The sequence below is a fragment of the Citrus sinensis genome, chromosome 1 (assembly GCF_022201045.2).
Source record: "Citrus sinensis cultivar Valencia sweet orange chromosome 1, DVS_A1.0, whole genome shotgun sequence".
Lineage (NCBI taxonomy): Eukaryota > Viridiplantae > Streptophyta > Magnoliopsida > Sapindales > Rutaceae > Citrus > Citrus sinensis.
In genome coordinates this window covers 11,028,670-11,051,324 of record NC_068556.1, presented here as the reverse complement: position 1 = coordinate 11,051,324, position 22,655 = coordinate 11,028,670, and the positions used below count along the sequence as shown (strand labels likewise).

General features: G+C 33.8%; 1 protein-coding gene across 1 annotated transcript; it reads right to left on the bottom strand.

The window, feature by feature from the left end:
- Positions 1-2,921: 2,921 nt before the first annotated feature.
- LOC102618517 (casein kinase 1-like protein 1) lies at positions 2,922-8,834 on the bottom strand. The gene is made up of 14 exons (XM_006475421.4): positions 8,335-8,834; positions 8,180-8,220; positions 6,462-6,531; positions 6,176-6,324; positions 5,984-6,079; positions 5,825-5,895; positions 5,384-5,445; positions 5,206-5,269; positions 5,036-5,120; positions 4,830-4,956; positions 4,603-4,685; positions 4,466-4,529; positions 3,951-4,093; positions 2,922-3,599 (listed from the first exon to the last, which is right to left on the bottom strand). Exons 1-14 carry the CDS (start codon positions 8,408-8,410, stop codon positions 3,297-3,299), a joined length of 1,434 nt encoding a protein of 477 aa, XP_006475484.1. The 5' UTR covers positions 8,411-8,834; the 3' UTR covers positions 2,922-3,296.
- Between the last annotated feature and the right edge of the window lie 13,821 nt (positions 8,835-22,655).

Here is a 22,655-nt window from a genome sequence, read left to right as displayed (position 1 = left end):
TGGTATAAGTTCAGGTGTGGGAGCTCTTAGTAACTGGGTCCAAAATGAGGAAATCCTGGGAGATTTGCTTGGTAATGATCACTACTCTTTCACTTAGATCTCTTGGGCTAGTTCTGTATTGTGAATAATCAAATTTGCAGAGGTGCATTTGTGGAGCTCCCCGTTTCAGTAGAGTCATCCTAGGGCCAGTTAGCTTGAGTAGATATGGCATGGTAACTGAATTTCCTTTTTCTTTTTATCTTGATACAGCCCAAGAAACATACTACTTTCTTGTCACATTTCTGGCAGTTCTTGTATACCTCCTCTGCTGCTTTATAGTTTATAGAGATACATTAAAACTTTCCATCGGTGTCTGCTTGAATCATGACATATTTTCCTTATGCTGTCCAAGGGTGCGGTTTCCATCTTGTCCTACATAATATTAGTTTTATGGTTTATCGGTACAGTGGAGATGATCACTGCTGTTTGCATACTAGAGTGAAAATGTTAAAGCCTGGGTGTAACAATTATCAACATAGATACTGGAGGACGGGCACCAAACGGAGCTGCTTGATATCTGTGCCTCATGTTTAGTATTCTTTCTACTCTTTTAATCCAGTCGCAGCATAATATTTGAACTTGACTTCTAGTAAATTAATCTTGTATTTTGTATTGCAATTATGCTTACTGATGATCAGAGAGCACAGGGATTGTCAACCGTGGACGTGGCTGCTCAAATAAGAGCATACGCATGGTATGTGAGTCAGTCACGCAGTGCCTTTTCAGGGAGAAGATTGAATGGGCTCCTTTTTGAATAAGCTTCTTACCTGAGGAAATTATATATTAGTTAATTATGCATCAGTAAGCCTAGATTGTCCTGTTGTTTCTGATCTTTTGCATTTTTGTTTTTCGGCCCATTTAATATTATGTGCAGTGTACTGTGATGAAATCATGAAATAAAATGTATTGATGCTTAAATTCTGGCTGTTTCACGTCCATAGATTGGTTACAAACGCCAACACAAAGTGAGATAAATAAATTGTATCCTAAATGATGTCGAATATGATTTTTCATTCATTAGTAAGTAGTGATAGATATCACAAAATATTATCTATCCCAAAATTATATTAATATACCATTTATTTGATTAATGTTATATCATTTGAGATAAAATTTTAGGACATTACTCTTCATTAAAAAAAGGTACAAATAATCATATTAATGATACACAGCAAAATTCTAATTGGTGATACATTACTTAATATAGAAGCTATGTATGCCAAATATGCCAGTATTATTGGGTTTTAGCACCTCTTGCAGAAAAAAATTGAAAACTCAAACCAAATTCCCATTCATTAGATTCAATCAATATAATGGCATAAACTCAAAGCCAAAAAGTAATATCTAATTCATCTCATTTACTATTAGCATTAAAGTCTGAATATGGTACTCCAAAGTTATTGTACTCCATAATTTGGACACCATTATGTATTTAGAAATAAAGGTGGCAATTTCAGTTGTCAAGTCGTGATCCTATCATATCGTGTAAATTTTGAGCTAACCCAAACTCACTACATTGATTAGTCTTGTCAAAATTCTCAAACCCTAACCTAACCAATTTATTTTCATAAAAGAAAATTTATATTTTAATTTTTTATTATATTTTCTAGATATGTCGTAATAATACCTTCTTAAAGACTAATCCATTTTGTTTTGAATATAAATAAATGATTATTAGAATTTGGCAAATGTAACACACATCCATTACTTAATTTAAGTAAATATAATGTACTTAATTGAATAATTATTCATATCATAAATGAGCTATGGACCACTTAAATCTATTTATTCGTGTTATGTTCATATCAATTTATTAGATCTTGTCAAAATTTTCTAAATCCTAGAAAACAACAAAAATTAATGAAGTTTGATCATCTGAAGTTGCCTAAACTATGGGGTACAGTACCCTTGGAGTACTATATAGTTTGAGCCTCTAATTAAATAGCAATCCATGAAAGCTTTCATAAATTTTAAGTTGAAATTTTAAATTAAGAGACTCCCACAAGTAATAGCACGAGAATTGAAATCCTAATTAAAAGGTCTAACACAAGTTAGAAAAACTAGAAAAGATGTGAATAAAACGGTTTCTCTGCAGAGACTGATAATTTTTTATGCACTCATTTATTTATTTATTTTAATCAGCTTAATAATATGCGACTCGGGCAAACTTTTCTTCATAACGAACTGAACAATCTTACTTCTTGTGTCAAATGATTTCTTCTGAACTCTCTTCACACATAACATTGTGTAACGATTTGCACTGTTGATCCTAATGCTTGATGTTTTTCTTAGTTTTGCACCAAATTTGTTTTTCTTAGTTTCCCTCTGATCTTTTATCTCCTCAAGACTTGTCTACTCCCGCAAGTAATATTAGAACTTAAAAACTAAAGAGAAACATCAATACAGCGGCCGATTTGCGTGGCCAATAAGTTATAAACCTGCCTTATGTTCAATCATGAAAAATCAGAAGCTTAAAACGAACAGCTGACCACAGACAAAAGGGTTGACTGTTGAACCGACGCAATGAACAGTAGTAAAAATAGCAATGGCTGAAAGTTTTCAATTTAAGTTGAAATTTCAAAAAAATTAAAATGTTCTTTTTGCCAAAAGGACGTGAATAAAACGTTCATTTTGCAGAAACTGATCACTCTATGCAATTATTCATTTTTTTTATTTTAACGAGCTGAACAGTATACGGGTCCTGCGAACTTTTCATCATAAACTCCATTCACTTGGTGAACGCTTCTGCACCGTCGATCCTAATGCTGATGCTTTTGTTAACTTAATTATTGATCTTTTAAATCACCATTTTTTCCCCCTCCTTACGAGTTTTCTATATCCGCCAGTAATATTAGAACTTAAAAACTAAATGAAGACATCAATACAGCGGCCGACTTACATGGCCAAGAAGTTATAAACCTGTTTTGAGTTCAAACATGAAAAATCAAAAGCTTAAAATGAACAGCTGACCACAGAAATACGGGTTGACTGTTGAATCAACGGAAAAGAATAGTAAAAAGACACCCAGCTGTACGGACAGAGCCTTGCCTTTGACTCAATTTGTGCACTTAAAAGTTCAGCTTTTCAAACTTGTTTTCCAAATGATCAACTGTGCAAAAGCCAAATATCCTGATTTGCCCGGGCTTCATGTCACAACTTTTCTTCACAACTCCAAGAGAACAACCTATTCTACTGCAAGTGTAACATCACACCAACCAGTTCATGACTTACAACAATGCACCAAGGATGGCAAGCCTCTAATAATGAACCCTCTCATCAGTGTCGAAATGCAGGCTTTCAATACCCTTAAGTGTAGTCTCATAGGTCTTGATGTGAGTGGTATTTCTCCCTGACGATGAGCGCTTGGGATCTGATGATCCTATCGGAGAACCTCTTGGCCCACTAGAAATTCTATGCATTGCTCCAGGACTAGCCTCAGTTGTGCGCGAGCGTTGGGGTTCAGTCTCACTACCAACAAATGCATCTCGGCTGCTAGAAACAGCAGCAGCTCGCCTTGAGGATCCACCACCTGAGCGCCCCAAGAAGTTGGAGCTAGATAACTGCATGCTCCAAGCATAATGCATGTTTAACACCCAAAAAAAAATTAACAGTTTTGGAATTTATGAAGCAATTTTATCAAGGACACGGGATAAAGAGATGATTTTGTGTTTTTTGGGGGTGGTGGGGACAGATACCATTCATTAAATCTGTAGAGCATCCACCAATCACATACTGATTTCAAATGAAAAGCATATATAAAGCAACAATTTATCATAAAATCAAGCCAAAAAAGCATTTGAAACATTCAGGAAAAGAATACTAGCGAAGAACTAAATAGCAAGGGCATGCATGCACACACACACACCGGAACGGGGGGAAAAAGGACAAAAAAGGTAGTACGAATTACTTACCATTGTGTCTTTAGTCATTGTAGGTTCATTTACAACTGGACTCTTTTGCTTCGAAAAACTTCCAGAGTTTATAACTGGTCCTGACATTCTCCTCCGAGAAGAATCCATTGAAGATAAACCAGCTGGTCGACCTTCTTCCCCACCTGCAACAAGGATACATATTAAAAGACCAAAAAGGCTACGGATTTAAAAATAAGTAAAGAAAACTAATTAAGGAGGAAAATATTTGGAAACAAAATTGTATAAAACATTAAAAACTAAAACAATAGAACAAAACAAAGGAGTTGATGACAACATCAAAGGAAGACAGAAAGCAATTGAACTCCTAGAGAAACAGTTGTTTACGAAAACAAATGAGTTGAGGACAACCATAAAGAGAAAGCAAGTGAAAAGTTACTCCAATAATACGTTCACTAGAAAACTAATGATGAAGATGGTAAAAAGAATGACAAAGATATTGTCTTCAATTGCCTAAGATAATAAAAACAATGACAAAGATATTTTTCATCAATTACCTCCTGTTTGTCTGTCTCCACTAGCTATAGCAGGAGGTGCACCACTAGTTCCAGCACCAGGGACCTAACGAAAACAAGCATTATACAAACATATCCAAAACAAAGCCAATCATACACGACAGGCTAAAAAGACTTACAAGGGCTCGGGCTGGAGGTGTAGCCAGCTGTGATTGCTGATACTTTAAAATGGTCCAGTCAAATACATAGTCAAACTGGAAGCCTGAAGCAATGATTAATGGATACAATGAAAAGATGAAACATCAATGAACACTATAAATCTAATATATATGCAAAGGCATGGCAATCATGAAGCCCAAAAGTGCCTAAAAGGATATTAATAACATAATATACAATTAACTCAAACCTTCTCGAATGAAGAGGTCACGGAAAATTCTTTTCAGATAGGCATAATCTGGCTTATCATCAAATCGAAGTGAACGACAGTAATGGAAGTACGATGCAAATTCTGTTGGATAACCCCGACATAAGGCCTGAAAAGCAAGAGATCTTTTATTACCCTTTCCATATAGGATGAGTATGCATGCAACAGCAGTTTCAGAAATAACTTACTTCAATTGAAGTAGAAACCTTCTTCTCACTAATTTTCTCATACTTCTGTTTCTTAGTTCCTGCTTTCAGTCCCTGCCATGGAAGACTACAAAGAAAAAGGAGGCATCACTAAGAACATCAATCAAGAAAGCATATAAAATAAGAAAGCTAGGGCAGGTCAAAACAATCACCTTCCTCTTAAAAAGTACATAAGGACATAACCAAGAGACTCTAGATCATCCCTCCGGCTTTGCTCTATACAATCCAAGGCACAGGAAACAAAAACTCAATATAATACAAGCAAGAGACAATATCTAAGGGGAAGATCCCACATATAGATAAGAACAAATGCAGGGAGAGAAAGCATACCAATCCCAAGATGAGTATTCATGCTTGCATATCTTGCAGTTCCAGTTAAATTCTTGTTTTCCCTGCAGTGTTCATGACCAATCATGATCAAGAATTGGCTTACCAAAGTAACAGCAAATCATCCACCGAATAAAACGGACAAACAAGACAAACAGCCTAAAGTGATAAAAAGCCAGGCTAGCAAAATGCGTCATTATTAGGAGTATTGACATCAACATCATAACAATAAAATTGATGTTAAGGGATGAGAATTTACCAGCAACTCAGCTGAAGCAGCTAAAAGTTTACAAATCCAGCTTCATCGACCATAACAATAAAATATAATATTCCTTCACAAAATATTTTAAAAACCACCCAATTTATGCACAATTGCTTAAAGCTTTGCTTCACATAACATTCAAGGGCACATTCATCAAAAAACAAACACATGCATCATCTCACCTGTACGGAATGTGCTGATGCGTTGACGTATCTCTATACTTCTTAGCCAGACCAAAGTCAATGATATAGACCTATATTCACAAGTGAATCAGAACCAACATATATTGTATATACTAATACTGAAAAATCAGAACTCAAATATTCATTTTAAATTAAAACCTGATTTGCACGCCTTCCTAAGCCCATTAGAAAATTATCTGGCTTAATATCTCGATGTAAAAATGATTTTGAATGAACAAACTCCACACGATTGATCTGAATTATCAACAGGATTACCATAAGTCATTGATTTTCAGAAAACCATTCATACTAGCTACTTATGTACATGTATTATAATCAAATGGAATCTACCATTTGATCTGCAAGCATAAGAACTGTCTTCAAAGAAAGTTTCCTGCTGCAGAAATTAAATAGATCTTCAAGACTAGGTCCAAGTAAATCCATCACCAGAACATTATAGTCTCCTTCCACTCCAAACCATCTCACATTTGGGATCCCAGCTACCAGAAATAGAGAAAAAGGAAAACGAGTAATCAGACAAATGAAAAAATATGTTAATATATCAAGCAACAATAGCTTTTAATCATATTTCAAACTCTATGAAATTAATATAGGCTTAAAATTCAGGATCTCATACTTCCTCCCTGTAGTATTCTGTATAATTTGGATTCATATAACAACTGCGGATGCTTTGTCTTGACATTTTCCTGAACACTGAAAACAGTTAGTATCTCATACATCCAAAAGAATTCATTATAGAAAAGCAATGATTAACAAATAAGGTCAACGCCAAAGTCCAACCAGACACAAACATGATATCACAAGGAAATCCAGTCATCATTGTAAAAAAGATTATAATCAATCACACCAAACTTAACTAGGCTAAAAAGCTTCTGAGCTATAAGCAACATGATAGAATAAAAACCAACTCTAGCATTAAGAGTATTTGTCAAGTTGCTCCCCACATAATAAGAATCATGAACACAACAAAATATATCTAACATAAAGAGTATATGTCAAGTTGCTACGCACATAGTAAAGAACCATTACTGCACAAAATTACATAATAAAATATATGAATGCAGAAAATTTTACTTAATCATACATGCAGGAAAAATATGTGACCACAAGACACAAGGATCAAGGAATCCCTACTGTTGTCACCCAAATAATCAAATATAGCAAAAAAGTCGCTACAAAAAACACCAAAACAATTCACCAGCCATCCCATAACATTTTTTTCCCAGTAAATCCTTTACAAAATGGGCATAACAATGAGGCAGGGATATTTTACTCAAATTTTAAAAAACCGAAAAGTATAAACGACTTCCTCTAAGCACCCTTTCAATCTATATTGTGACATCAGAACATCTTTATTAACAATTGATAATATACATCTTTTTGCACAATATTATATTCACCATTGGGTCAAGAAGACTCCCCAAGCATTTCAAGATAAACTTTGGACTTTTAGCACTCTTAACCAATTAATAGTTTTCTTTTTTCATTTGTTTCCCTTTCTTATTTTTTTATTCTTTTTTATAGGACCTTTCACCATTTAATTGTTTAAAAAACAAGAAACTTTATATTAACAACACAACTGATAAGTCCAACAAAAACAAAAAAGGAAAATCACTTGTTTGAATAATCAACTCCACATTCTGCATACAGACACCTCATGACTATTTCTTTCAGCAAGGCTTAAAGAGGAGGAGAAGAATTCAAGTGAGTGCCGAACTACCGAGGTTCCAATTCAAATATAGTCAATTTCAATAGAATATTACTCACCAAGTCAAATTAAAATTATCAAGTGCACCTGGAAATTCCTAACATTGGGGATGTGTTGAAAATAAAATAACATATTGTAAAAGACAATTGTGGAACGGACTCCATGCAAAAATTAGCCAAAATTTCCAAATTAGTTCCTGCTAGACCCAGCACATTTTCTTCCAAATTTGAAGCAGCCTTCAGTTTTTAAGATTGTAACCCACTTGCAAATCTCAAATTCAACAATGTGCAATAAGCCAACCCTCTGCATTGCCAATTAAAGGATATGTCTACAACCCCAACAGTTCTATAAACCCATTGATAAAATGAGGTTAAATGAGTGTTTCTAATCAAAACAGGCAATGCATTAGGGTGTTAGAAAATGACTAAAAATCATGAAGCACAAAACAACTTCATGAAATTGAAGATATTCATGAAATTGAAGATATTCATGAAATTGAAGATATTCATAAAATTGAAGATATTCATAAAATTGAAGATATTCATAAAATTGAAGATAGAAGATAGAAGATATTCATAAAATTGAAGATAGAAGATATTCATAAAATTGAAGCGAAGAAGACTCACAAGCTTAATGGCGACCTCTTCATTTGTCTGAATATTAGTGCCTAACACAAACAATTCAATCACCAATTACATTAAGCAACAACAACACACATCAAATCCATTAAAAAGAGCATACAGATAGAAAAAGCCAAATTACAACGACGAATTGAACAAACCAAGATAGATCTCTCCAAACGACCCGCTTCCGATCTTCCGACCCAACCGAAATTTGTTCCCGACACGTGGCTCCATCGATACAATTGCGTTTGAAACCCTAGCCCTATTGCAGAACCCTAACTAAAAACTGAAATTATCGAAAGATGAAAGTTTAAAAAGCTATAAAAAAAACACGACAGTCTGCAGCGAATCAACCGCACCGACAACCGATAAAAATTGCAAAGAAATTTCCTCGACAAAAAATGTGAGTAGGAAGATAAATTTGAAGATCTAGGGTTTCTTTTTCTTCAAGATTTTAAAAAGGAAAAACGAAAAAAAAGGAAAGAAATTATGGTCAGGACTCAGGGTTAGGTTAATGAAACGCTATCGTTTTGCTATCTTCATATGCATATCTAATTTTTCTGTCTGTGCGGCTCTCTCTCTCTATCTGCAAAGACTTTCGTTTTTTCTCGCATATTGGTGAAGAGGAAAGAGATTGATTGATCCAATCGATTACTTTGAACAACGGACAATATGTGTGGGTCTTCTTTTTCATTTTTTTCACTTTTTTATTTTATTTTTATGTCGTGGAGAGAGAAATGCTTGACCACGCGTGTTAGCTACGCGTGGCAAAACTTCTCATAAACAGAAACAAAGAGGAGCTTTAGTCCGGCTGTCTGGTTCGTGGGGTCCCACAGTCACGTGACTTTATCCGAGCGTATTCATCACGTTATTTATTTTGCGTGTGAATTAATGATGATTTTATTTACTCTTGTTTTGTTTCCCTTTTTCTTTTTAATTTTATTTTCAATTGTAATTTCGGACATATTTAAAACATACATTAATGCTAAGCTAAATTCTCTGTAATTTTTTTTAATTATCTCATGAAAATTGATTTGTTAGAAATATTGGCTGAACACAAAATAATTTGCATAAAAAAGCCTGTGGAATATTATCTTTAAGAGAGTCTGCTAGTGTAGGGACGAGAATGGCAAGTATGTAGAGAGAGAATGTAATCTTTATCCTATCTTAAACCTTGATTTGTTCCAATATTATACTAACGTTATGCCTTTTACTCTTGTAATTTTAGTAGTTTCACTGAAGTAATTATAAAAAATCATATTATATCCCAATTTACATAATTTTTGGAGAAAGAGTGTATTTTCATCTGTCAATTTCTGTTTTTATGTAACAAAAATGAGAATGAGATTATATATTTTAAAATTCAATAATACATTTTGTATCATTTCAGAACAACAATTTTGAGGGGGGAAAACAGTAAAATATGTTGAATAGAGATGCTTTCTAAGAATTATTGTTGGAACAATTTTTTCTTAAATGCTAGATTATAATTACTAATTTTTTAGCAATTAATTAGTTTCATTATTTTGATTTTTTAAAATGATTTTATACGGCCATTTAAATTTTCTTTATTTAAATGAATTTTGTTTTTTAAAACCTCCAGGACCAAAACCCATTGCCTTTTTTATATGTATAGTTTGACATTTAAAAAAAGGGGGAAATATTACAATGTACAAAAATTTTTTTAGAAATAAAATTAAAGGAAAGTCATTCGAGCTAAAAAAATCAAAGAGGTAGGATGAATTGAGGTTTTAAAACTTTTTTCCAACAACGATACAATCCCAACCAAAAAATACATAAATAAGGTGGACAAAATAAACATAATAAGTTTTGCATGAGTGGTGTTATTGGCACCTTTAACAATCCTTATCAAATTCCTCCTAGAGATGGCAGAAAAGCCCACCCGGACCGGATCCGGACCAGACCCGGCACATGCGGTCCGGGTAAAACCCGGCCGGCATGCATGAAAAAAGCGGATCCGGGCATTGATTTTCAATGCTCGGCTGTTTCTGGGCACGGGTCTGGTCACAGCACCAAGAACCCGGAACCCGGACCCGTGCTCGCTTTCTTATTAAGTAAAAAAAAAAGGAGGAAAATATAAAAACGAAAATTGCATTTTTCCTTTACCCAATTTCCCCCAAACCCAACCGGCCAACCAACCCTAAATCGCGAATTCGCGACAAGTCTCAGAAATCAGAATCGGCACCTCCTCCCTCCGTCTCTCTACCATTACCAGCAGCCACCACCTATCTTTCACCGATGGCGATGCAGTATTGACAATTGATCGCGCCTCTCCCTCCACGAACCGCAAAGCACAGTCGTCACTCGTCAGTCCGTCAAAGAGCTCTTCAATGTTTGGTCAGCTTCTCAGCGGCAGCCACCGCAAAGCACAGTCGTCACTCCAGTACTCTCTAGGTCTACTCCAGAAGGTGCCCGAGATTATTTGGTACCCTCAAGAGTTCAGGTACTTCAGATTTCTCTAGGTGTCGTTCTCTTTTTTGCTTTTGAACATCTCTATGCAACTGTACTGAAATTAAAAGATATTACATCCTGACTTGCTGGGATGGACAGAAAGACACTCTATCTTGTTGAGAAATATCCATTGAATGAGTTTATGTTATTCAAGCAACATTAATCTTGCTGCATTAGTGATAATGGAAAGAATAAAACCAAAATTTCCATTTTAGTCTCAAATTTGAAGTAGAATTACTCTAATTACCTTTTTGTTTTGCATGGGAGTTATTTATGGTTGAACTTTGTACTTATTATTCAGAAAGATGCAGAAAGTTGATACTTTAGTGAAATTACAAGTGCTGTCTACATATGTCCATTACTCAGTTGTATGCAGACTGTAATTGTTGTTTTGTAAGATTTATATGCAAGTATTCAACAAAGAACATTGTTAATGGCTGCACAGTTCACAATTTACAGCTGATCAAATGGTGTTGATTGTTTTTTTTTCTTTTTTCTTTTTTAATCCCTACCTTATATACCTTCACTAGTATAAATATATGGATTCACCACTCAACTACGGCCTAGTGGCGAAATAAGCATGATTGTTACCAAACTAACAAGTTTGCTTAGCTGAGAATGAGATAAGTTTGATATCTGTGCAGGTGTGTATATATGTTTTAAAACACAAATTTAAAACTATACAATATTTTCTAATTATAATCAGACAGTGACAAAATACTTGCTTCAGTCTATTAATTAATTAAACTTGTTTATTTTCTTTGTATTGTGGTCTTGTTCATGCAATTGCTCCAGAAATTTCTCAGTTGTTTATTTATTTATTTGTCTGGTCTTTCTTCTTTGCTTTATTAGGTTGCTTAGGTTGCTTGTAAGTTAATTTAGGTTGCTTGTAAGTTAATTTTGTTATATAATATTATAACTATGTAATTTGCATGATTATTTATAATTATTCATTATTTTTTTTATAATAAATAGTAGTGCGATGTCACAGTCACAGTCAGACAATATAGAAATTAATTCGTCAAATTCTCCAAATTTATCTCGGAATGTTGAAAATAGCAATGATAATGAGGTTGAGGAGATTTCACTGTCAACTCTTAAAGATAAAAAGGGATAGAAAGTCTCTACAGCTTGGGATCACTTTACAAAAGTAACTATTAATGGAGAAAAAAAGGTAAAGTGCATGCATTGTAATGCAATTTTAGAAGCCAAATACACATCAGGGACCACGAGCTTGAATAGACGCGTGAAATCTTGTTTTTTGAGGAGTCAACTAAAAATACAAGAAGCACTTCAAGGAAGTCTCAAAGTGCTCAAAAGAGAGGATGGGAGTTGTGACATTGGCTTTGATAGTTTCGATCCAAAAGTTTTGCGGAGTTTGATCGCAAGGATGGTGGTGATGCATGAGCTTCCACTTAAATTTGTGGAATATAAAGGCTTTAGAGAAATGATGGCACATGCCAACCCCGTGGTTAAGCCAATGAGTAGAAATACATTGAAGAGTGAGATTTCGAAACTTTATCATATTGAGAAGGTTAAGACTTTGCATATGTTGGAGAAAAATCAAGGTAGAGTGGCTATTACTACGGATTTATGGACAGCAAGTAACCAAAAAAAAGGATACATGGTTGTCACAACACATTTTATTGACAACTCTTGGAAATTGCATAGCCGAATTTTAAGGTAATTTCTAATTTGTCTATAACTTTTTATTTGCTTAATTTTTCTTTCAATTTTTTATTACTTATATTTGATTTCTTTTAAAGTTTAAATTGTTATAATATTTTAAGTTTGTGTATTTAATATTATCACTTGAATATTTGTTAGGTTTATTTATGTTCCGAGCCCTCATATTGTTGAGGCCCTTTCTAATGAGTTGGTGCAATGTCTGTTGGATTGGAACGTGGATAGATAGTTGTCTTCAATGACCTTGGATAATTGTAGCACTAATGATGCGATGGTGGAGAAATTGTTATTAAGGTTTGATCTCAGTACCTTAATTTCCAATGGTAATTTTTTTCATATGAGATGTACTGCTCATATATTGAATTTGGTTGTGCGGGATGGGTTGAAAGTTATAGAAAACAGGGTTGGAAAGATTAGGGAGAGTGTTAGTTATTGGACACAAACACCAAAACGATTTGAATCTTTTGAGCTAGCTGCTAGGCAATTGAAAATTAATTGTAAAAAAAGTTTGAAGTTAGATTTTCCAACTCGTTGGAATTCTACTTATGTCATGCTTGATGTAGCACTAATGTATAAAAGTGTTTTTTCTCGGCTACAACAGCGTGAGTCTCAATATAACAGCTTGCCTAGTGATAGTGAGTGGGATTTGGCGGCCACAATGGTGGAGCATGTCAATTAATGGGTGGCGCACTTCCGATAATCTTGCTATTAGAATTATGGCTGATAAAATGGTTGATAAATTTGAAAAATATTGGAATGAAATTCATCTGATGTTAGTTGTGGCTGTAGTTCTTGATCCGAGATATAAGATGTTGTTGATTGATTTTTATTTCCCAAAGATCTATGGTGATACAGCGGATGAGCATATTGAGCGTGCACATAAGCTTTGTCATGATTTAGTGAAAGAATATGAAATGAAAGCTATGGTTTTGAGTGATAGGCAGGATGTTGGGTTGGATGATGTTCCTTTGGAATCTTCTTCGAATCCGAATAAGTATTGGGATGTAGATGAGTTTGAAACATTTCGGAGTCGAAATAAGTGTGTTAAGGTGACTAAGTCAGAGTTGGATAGGTATTTAGATGATGAATTATTGGATATTATTCCGAACTTTGATATTTTAGCTTTTTGGAAGATGTACACAGGCCAATATCCTATTTTGGGCGAGTTGGCCAAGGATATCTTAGCCATTCCTGTATCCATTGTTGCATCTGAGTCCGCTTTTAGTACCGGGGGCAGATTTTTGAGTCCGCATCGTAGTAGACTTCATTCTAACACTTTGGAATCCTTAATGTGTGCTCAAAATTGGATTTGGGCTTCTTCTCGAGGTATAAAGTTATTTGAATTATGTTATCGTATTATTTGTTTGCTCAAAATGTTTTTAAATCTTAATCTGTTATTTTTGTTATTAGGTGAAGTTCCGGAAAATGAGATTTTTGCTGGGGAGGAGTTAATTTCAGATGATGATGATGATGATGGGGCACAATCGTCGAGCTGCTTGACATAATCTGTTATTTTAAACTCTTTTATGAATTATGTTTGTTTGATATTTTGGGATTTTTATTTGTTATGTTGGTTATTGATATTGGAGTTATTATGATATGTTTTATGTAATATGTTGGGTGTTAGTATGCTACATTTATTTAGATTTATTTGGTGATTATTGTGATGTTCAATTTAAATTTTTGATAGGGATTGAATGAATTTAGTTTAGAAATTGAATAAATTTAGGTAGTGGATAATAGATTGAAATGATTTTTATTTGTTATTTACTTAAATTTATAAAGTAGATTGAAATTGAAATAGTTAAGATGTTGTAATAATTTATTATAGAATTTTTTCCTTTTTTAATTTTGATAATTCCGTTAGATGTTTGCTTATAGTTAAGATGTTTTGATTTTGGACTGTTATGGTTTGTTAGAATTTAGAAGTAAACAATTGTTTTGACACCTTTTATTTATTCTTTTTTGGCGTGTGATTTGCCTTTTAATTTTTGTGTGTTGTGATAAATGATGGTTTTTGCAAGTGGGAAAAGGGCTTTTAATGAATCCTCATTTCAATATGTTTAATCAGTGAATTTCGAAGCTATATGTAATATGTGCGTTTCTGATTTTGTCCCATATATTATGACCACGCAAATTCATCACCACTCAAATCCGGGTAGAGAAAACCCGGAAAAAACCCATGCCCGGATAGTGCCGGGCATGTGCCCGGCCCACATAGAAAGATTTCGGGCACGGTGCGGGTCCGGGTAGCTACATTTGATATCCGGGTCGGTCCCGGGCAGCCCCAAACCTGGACCCGACCTGGACTTTTGCCATCTCTAATTCCTCCCTTATAATGATAGTTATATACCCCATTTATATTTACAATAATATACAAAAGACAAATTTGCAAAATTTCATCTTCTATCTAAAATGCTCAGTTTTAAAATCTAGGATGAGAATACTAACAGCATGAGATTAATGGTGATGAGTGAATGATCCTAATAGTAGATACATAAACTTCGAAAAGACATGTTACTTAAAAAATACAAAGAAAAAGAAAAGTGAACACGAATGTTCTTGAAATTAGCATATGAGGGCTTAAAGGTGGCAAATGGGTCCTGTTGTGTTAGCATAGCCCATTAAACCAAGGTTTGTGAGGGCCCACGGGCCGGCACGACCGGTGCCCTTTTTTTTTTTTTATTAAGCCTAGCATAGCCCACGGCACGAGTCCACACATGTTCGGGTCGTGCCCAAAAAAGGCCCATCAAATTTTTTTTTCCTTCAAACCTATGTGCTATTTTAAGCTCACGTGTCTGGCGTGCTTTATTTAAGCCTACGTGCCTAACGTGCTTTTCCAAACCCATCTAATAATAATAATAATAATAATAACAAAAACAATAATAATAATTTTTATTAACTATTAAGAGAACAACTATATATTTAAATATTTAATTTCATAATTACCAATTCAATCATAAAACAACAATATTATTTAAATTGCAGTGGAGTAAATTACACCTAATTTTATTTGAACTATTAATATTATAATTGGACTTGAACTCCATTGAATGAAAATGCAACTTTTAATTTATCATAAAAAAAAATCATTCATTATTTTTTTTTGTGTATAAATATGAAAAATATTTTATTCACAAATCACAAATGAAACATATCTCCGTTAACTAAGTTACGATTTCATAAATGAAATATCAATTGTCGTAAAATTTTGATATATCATTTATAAAATCGTGATATTTATAATTTTATTTATTAAAATTATGATATTTATTTAGTCATTTAATAAATTATAAACATAAACAATTAGAACTTTTTTAAAACTAAGACTTAAATTAATTTAATAAAATATATTAAAATTTTAATTTTAAAATATTTATAAAATCATAACATTTTATTTTTACCTTTTATTAAAAAAAATTACTTGGATATACTTTGGCCCACATACTATTGATGGCCCACGGGTTGCATGCTAGTCCACCAATAAAGCGTGCTTATTACGTGTTTTTTTACGTGCCGTGCTTTGGCCCGCTGCTAATCGTGCCGTACTTTTAAGGCCCACGTGCCTAAAAATCTGAGCCCGACTCGGCCCACGTGCTTATCGTGCCGTGTCACTTGACGCCTGGCCTGTTGGCCACCTTTATGTGGGCTTAGAAATAATAGTTTTATGAAATATTCAATGAGGTACTTCAAATAAAGGGTTTTATAAGTACTTTCTAAGGGTGTCAATAGCTCAACTCTTTTTACATGGTTCGACAACTTGCTTACATCTATGCCTCGTAACAATCTAAACTTATTAATTCCGCACGTTGAACCTTACATCCTCGAGGTTGAAAAATGAGTATAATTAATCCCAAGGTGTCAAAGATCATTTAGGTGTTAGAGGTGTAAATGGTGCAACTCTTCACCTAAGTGTTTCACACACTTATAATCACTCAACTAAATAGAAATAAGAGAAAATATCTATCGTCCACCTGTTTTTTTCAACTTTTTCAAAAATACACAATTCCTTTTTTTTTTTTTTCTAAAATCCACCTAAAGTTGCATTTTGTTTCATTTTTCCACTTCCGTTTAGAATCCGTTAAAAAAAGTAATGGAAACTTAAGCAAATGACCATTTTACCCCCCAAAACCAAAATTATAATTTCACCCAAAAAATGTCAAAAATAATAAGATTTAATCTTGTAGTCGTTAGCTCCCAACGACTACAATTTGGGGCATATAAAATGAAAATCAGCATGCATGAAGAAGTCATTCAACCATGCAAGCTGCTCCTAACCAGCCATATAAACATCCTCATAAAACCAGCCATATAAGCCTCCTCATACAACCAACCATATAAACCTCCTCATAATCTATAACACATCATTCAAACTCAAGACCTGCTCAACCATCATCCACACATTACCTGATTAACCATTCATTAAAACACATCATCTACACATTCAAAATGGCATCAAGTTATAGTTCAAGTTCTGCAGCTAGTGGACAACCACATAGAAAAATTAAATGCATTCCCAAGTATTGCTGGTGTGGCGTGCAGGCGTGTGCTATGGTTTCCACTACATCACAAAATCTTAATTCAATGCTTTGGTCATGCTAGTTGAATAAATGCAAGTTTTGACAATAGTTTACTAGTGAAGCTCTTATATACCCTAGTAGTAGTGATCAAATGGTAGATAATCAAAATTTGGAGCCAAATGCAGTAAAATTTGGAGCTGATGAGATGGTGAAGATAAAGAAAAGGCTTAGACTTATTAAAGGAAAGCTTAAATATGTAATAATACTGCTAGTTTGTCTCTGTGCAATTGTGTTTATTAAAATGTAATGTATTCTATAAAACATGCATTACTGAAATAAAAGCTTAATTATGACAATCCTAGTATCTATCTTTGCAATTGCATTTAAATACACCCTAAATAACATTTCGTTAACTACAATAATTGAAAAATATCGTATCATAGTTATCCAAAAATACAGCCAAAATAACCATTCATCATATCATCAAAATACATCCTAAATGACCATTGATAGCCACATAATTATCCAAAATATCACCAAAATAACCAGTAATATGCCAAAATAGCAACCAAAATGGCTAGTTAACAAGTTTAGTTTGTTCCCATTACAAAGAACCTGTGATAATTGAAGCTTGAGATGGATTTTGGGATTGGTTCAGTCCTGGACTTGATTGTCTTTCCCTGGTTCCAGCACCTCGAAGAGCCCTTCTTTTCCTTGTTCCAGCATTGGAACTTTGACTTGGGCCATTAGGTATCTAAATTATATATTATGTTAGTTTAAGAACTTTAACAAAAAATTAAAAAAAAACAAAAATATACAAATATTCAACCAAGATAACACCTTTCTTGTTGTTTTGGATGCAGTAGCTGCTGGTTAGCCTGAACCAATTGGCTTTGTTGCTGACGCCTATAAAATATGTTGATTTGTAAATGAATTTTATATTAAACATAAAACGAACTATGAAGACACAAAAAATGAAATATAAGTGCAAGCATCACCTGTTTTCTTCTCCTTATTGCCTGCTGTGAAGCATTTAATGGCTGACTTGATGTTGTTAATGCCTAGAAAACTTGATGATATTAAACATGACGACAAATGGTAAACATATAATAAAAATGTTAAACATAATAAATAATAATAATATATTAAATATACCTGAAAATAATTGCTCCTCGCTCTATTTTCCCTTGCAACAGATGGCCTCAACAGACAGGATCTCACGTTGTGATTAGCACCACCACAAAATGAGCTAATGACAAAGAATTTTCTTTTCTCTTTCTGAGGCTCATTTGCTACTCTTATTCTAGTTTTTTTGGGCCTTCCAATCTTTTTTTCAACAATTGATGGGTCAATCAACGATCTTCTTGTAGGCTCCCATGTACACTGATCTGGAAGGGGGCTGAACATCACTGAATATGTGCTAAGGTAAGCATGTCTGCTAAAGTAGGTTGGAACATACTCCTGAACATCATGTCTTGCATATCCCATGGCAGCCATAACATGTGGACATGGGAGGCCGGCAATTTTCCAATAAACATAGTCACATATTCTAGATTCTAGCTTCACAACAAACCTCTTAGGTGGATTATAGGCTCTATTCATGACTTGAAAATTAAGATCACTAGAAGATTGTACAATCATTTTCTGTGCAATCTTATTTTTTGTCCAACTCTTTTAAAACCTTAGGGGTCAGCTGTTTTTTCCAAGTGGCTGCCTCATATTTTCTTTTTGTAAACCATTTCATAAGTCTACACCTTATTTCTTCAAGCATTGTCAAGTAAGGTCTGTCTCTGTAAGGTAATATCTAGCTATTGAAGCACTCCGAGGCATTGTTATCGGTACAATATACCAAGCAATTTATGTCATATATGTGCATCGACCAATTATAACTATGTAGTTCTCGTTCCAACCACTCAAATGCAATTTCTTTTTCAGCCTTGATCTCTGCCATAGCCTCATCAAAATTATGCTTGTTACTGCTCTTGGCAGCTTTCCAAAACAATTATTTCAATTGTGCACCAGCAAACGACTTGGAAAAATTAGCATAAACATGCCTAGAACACTCCCTATGATAGGCAGTGGGCCATATGTTTGAAATTGTATGAATCAGCCCTTTTTGTCTATCACTAATGAAAGTGACATGCCTTCTATCATCCAAATAACTATTCAAGTTCTCCATAAACCATCCATATGTCTCTACATTCTCAATCTCACAAACACATAGTACTAAGGGAATAATCCTATTATTACCATCCATGCCAACAACGGCTAACAACACTCCACTGTACTTACCTTTCAAGTGACATTTATCTACTCCAATAAAAGGTCTACAACCATTAAGATATGCATTTTTTTGTGCTGGAAAAGCAACAAAAAACCTATGGAATAATACCTTATTAGGAATAGAAATAGCGTCACATAACACCTTGCATAGTGCTCCTGGATAAGTTTTATGAATGACAGCAGCGTAGTCAAATAATTTTTTATATCCTCTCGAATGATCCCTAAATACCTCAAGTTTTGCCTTTACTTTAGCCCTATACAATGTCATCTTCCCAATCTTTAAACCATAAGTCTCTTGCACATGATTCTTCAAAATATAAATCTTGACATTAGGGTCAACAACAACCTGACCCTTTATTTTCGAAGCAACCCAAGCAGAGGTAACTTTCACTGTCTTGTTAGTAAGCCTACACTCGTGTTTTTTGTTGTATTCTCGTAATGTAAAACTAGTCCCATTATTCAGTTTTGCACCAGACACGTACCATGGACAATCAGCGTTTTTACAAGTACCTAGGAATCGTCTTGGCTCACTATATACTGTTTTAATGGCAAACCTTTTTCTAACCATCACCTCATGCAATATCTCCCTAAAATGACCAACATCTCTAAACACATGCCCTATTTTAAGCCTATTTTTCCCATCTGCACCTACTTTGTACTCATGTTGCTGTAATTAATTAGTTAATTGGACAGTGTCGAGCTCAACATCATCATCAAAAGAATCAACTAGCCTTGTTACCTCTTTATTAGCATCAGACATATTGTCATCTAAATCAGATTCCAAGTCGCTGCTTTGACCCCCCACTGTCATCACTACCCTCGTCAACAATAGTAGGTGTAGCAACACTATCAAATTCAGCTTCCACGAATTCCATATTAACATCATCTTCATTATTGTTAACCCTTCTGTCTTAATAGTTAGATGGCAGTGCATCATCATTAGATTCATCAACCTTAACAATAACTTGTTCCCCGACAGCAGCTTGTTCTCCAACAGTAGCTTGTCTCCCGACAACAGCTTGTCCCCAACAGAAGCATTTCCCTCAGCAGATTCATTCAACTGAGTAATCAATTCATCAGGCAACACAACTCCTAAGTTCGTTAATAATGCTTGCAGTAAGGAGGAATCTTGAAACTGAGGGTGAAGAACTGGTACAACTTCAACAGTTAAAGTATTGACACCTAAAATATGATGAATTTTACGCAAAAAGTCGAGCCTAAAATTTGAATCCAGTGCAACTTTCATCTTATTCTCTGGATTCGTAACATTCAACAAAATTTTTAAAGTGGAGTCTAATCCATATGGACTCGTAATGTTTACAATAGCCTTTTTTATCTTCGCAACAGTACAGTCAGGTTAAAGCAACCCTAAATTATGCTTCATGCCTCGATAGGATATCACTAACTCTAGATGTGGCATCCTGAATGTCCAATACAAATGAACAGATTCACCAAAACATACTTAAATACATTGATGAGGCGTAAATGCAAGTATATGAAGGAAATAAAACCAAACAATTAAGTTATCTTCTTATTATATTCCAACAATCATTATTCCTTCAATTAATAATGTATTATTAATATATTTTAGGCAAGAAACTTAGAGGGAAGGCATGGAAACAAACATCCTGGAGGACTTATCTTTGAGAGATTCAAATTTCGCATGCATATACCAAACCTTCACCAGGGGGGCTGGAGATATGGATACATATTGATAAAAATTTTCAAAAAATCACGACCCATAATGTAGTAACTAAAAATTTTAAAAACCCCAAATTTTGTAAACCATAGGCACAAATACATGAGTACGTAGGGGATAAATATGCATTCAACCATGCTAGCAACAATCTTTCATGCATGTGCTTCTCACCACCCTTAAAACAACATATTACTTCTCAATTTATCATTACCAAAAAAATCTACTATAAATCAACTTAATATGTATTCTAGGGTTTCAAGAAACAACGATTAACAATGTTCTCGATACAAATCTTAAATAACATTATTTCATGTGAAAAATAAATGAAAATTAATAAATAAAACGAAACTTACTTGATGCTAGCTTCAAACCCAGAAAACCTAAGTGTCGAGATTTCTAAACGACTCACAGCTTTCCTCAAAACCTCTAAATTTTTTATTTAACAAAAGTTTTGATACTCAAGCGTAGTTTGTTGACGAAAATGGATGGAAATTGTAGAAAGAATGACGGGAATTTGTTGGTTCTTCATGCAGGGTGGTGGTGGGTCACTCGTGAATAAATAATGGTTGTTCTCGTTTGCTCGTCTCTTGACCACTTTGCCTTTTTCTTTTTTTTTCTCCAATTAAAGTTGTAAACAACGTCGTTTTGGGTTGCTCTACTGAAATGACCGATTTGCTCCTGCGACATTAGTAATGTTATAATAGATTCCAAACGGAAGTGTAAAAATGAAACAAAATGCAACTTTACGTGAATTCCAGCAAAAAAAAAAGGAATTGTGTATTTTTGAAAAAGTTGAAAAAAACCGGTGGACAGTGGATATTTTCCCTAGAAATAAATAAAATCCACAAACAACAAACTCCTCACTAGAGTGTGTATAAGCAAAGGACAACTCAATAATGTATGTAAGCAAGTAAAATTTTAAGAATTATTTTGAGCATACAAGTTCTAGCTCAAAATTTCAAAAATTGCCACACAAATTAGTTTTTGAATATTTTATCTTTTAACTCTTCTGACAAAAAAAAATTATTCTATTTTTTTAATTATAAATATCCAAACCAGGGAGGTTCGAATGGTCAAAAAAAAAAAAAACCTAAACATGATTTGCCAGACTAGATTTTAGCCCAACTTTTAGACCTAAGCTTCGTGCTTAGGCTTAATCTTTGCAAGCTTGGATTGGATCATGCTCAAGGTTAGGCTTTGCCTAAGAGTCAAGCTTCTAACATCCTTTTAAAACTCTTAAAAAATATCACATTTTATATTTTTTTTTTATGAAATTAACAAAAAAGTATATAAAGTTACAACGAAATTCTAATTAAATTTTACTATCATTTGCGTAAATAATTAAATTATAACATACTTTCTCGTAGTAAAATTATTATTATTAGGCAATTTATTTATATATTGTTTCAAAATTATTTTGATTTTATCTACCAAATTAATTATATCACATATGACGATTAAAAAATAGCTACGGTTCACAATTTGTAAAAATATTTTAGTTTAACTAAATTCATATTTATTCTTTGGGTTAATTTTAGCTTACCTCCTTGTAAAGTAACAATTTTTAAATTGCCCTTACTATTGAAAACATCAAGACACCCCCAAAACTCACTATCTCTCCACTAATTTAAGTAACAAAAAGGGTAAGAAGGTACTTGTATAAATCTATAAAGATCGTTAAGCGTAGAGTCACGTGCATGACAGTAGCATGTGCTGACAACATGAAATCACTTAGGACTTTATCAAACCCCCATTTTCTTATCCAAGAAAATATGTGATGTAGATTTTTAAAAAAAATTATGATGTGATATGAAAAAAA

Excerpts from the sequence above, each read along its gene's own strand:
- LOC102618517 (XM_006475421.4), bottom strand. The coding sequence starts at position 8,410 with ATGGAGCCACGTGTCGGGAACAAATTTCGGTTGGGTCGGAAGATCGGA. Across the intron at positions 6,532-8,179 it reads AAGAGGTCGCCATTAAGCTT|GAAAATGTCAAGACAAAGCA; the intron begins GTGAGTCTTCTT and ends TTCAGTGTTCAG. Across the intron at positions 5,896-5,983 it reads TAGGAAGGCGTGCAAATCAG|GTCTATATCATTGACTTTGG; the intron begins GTTTTAATTTAA and ends TTGTGAATATAG.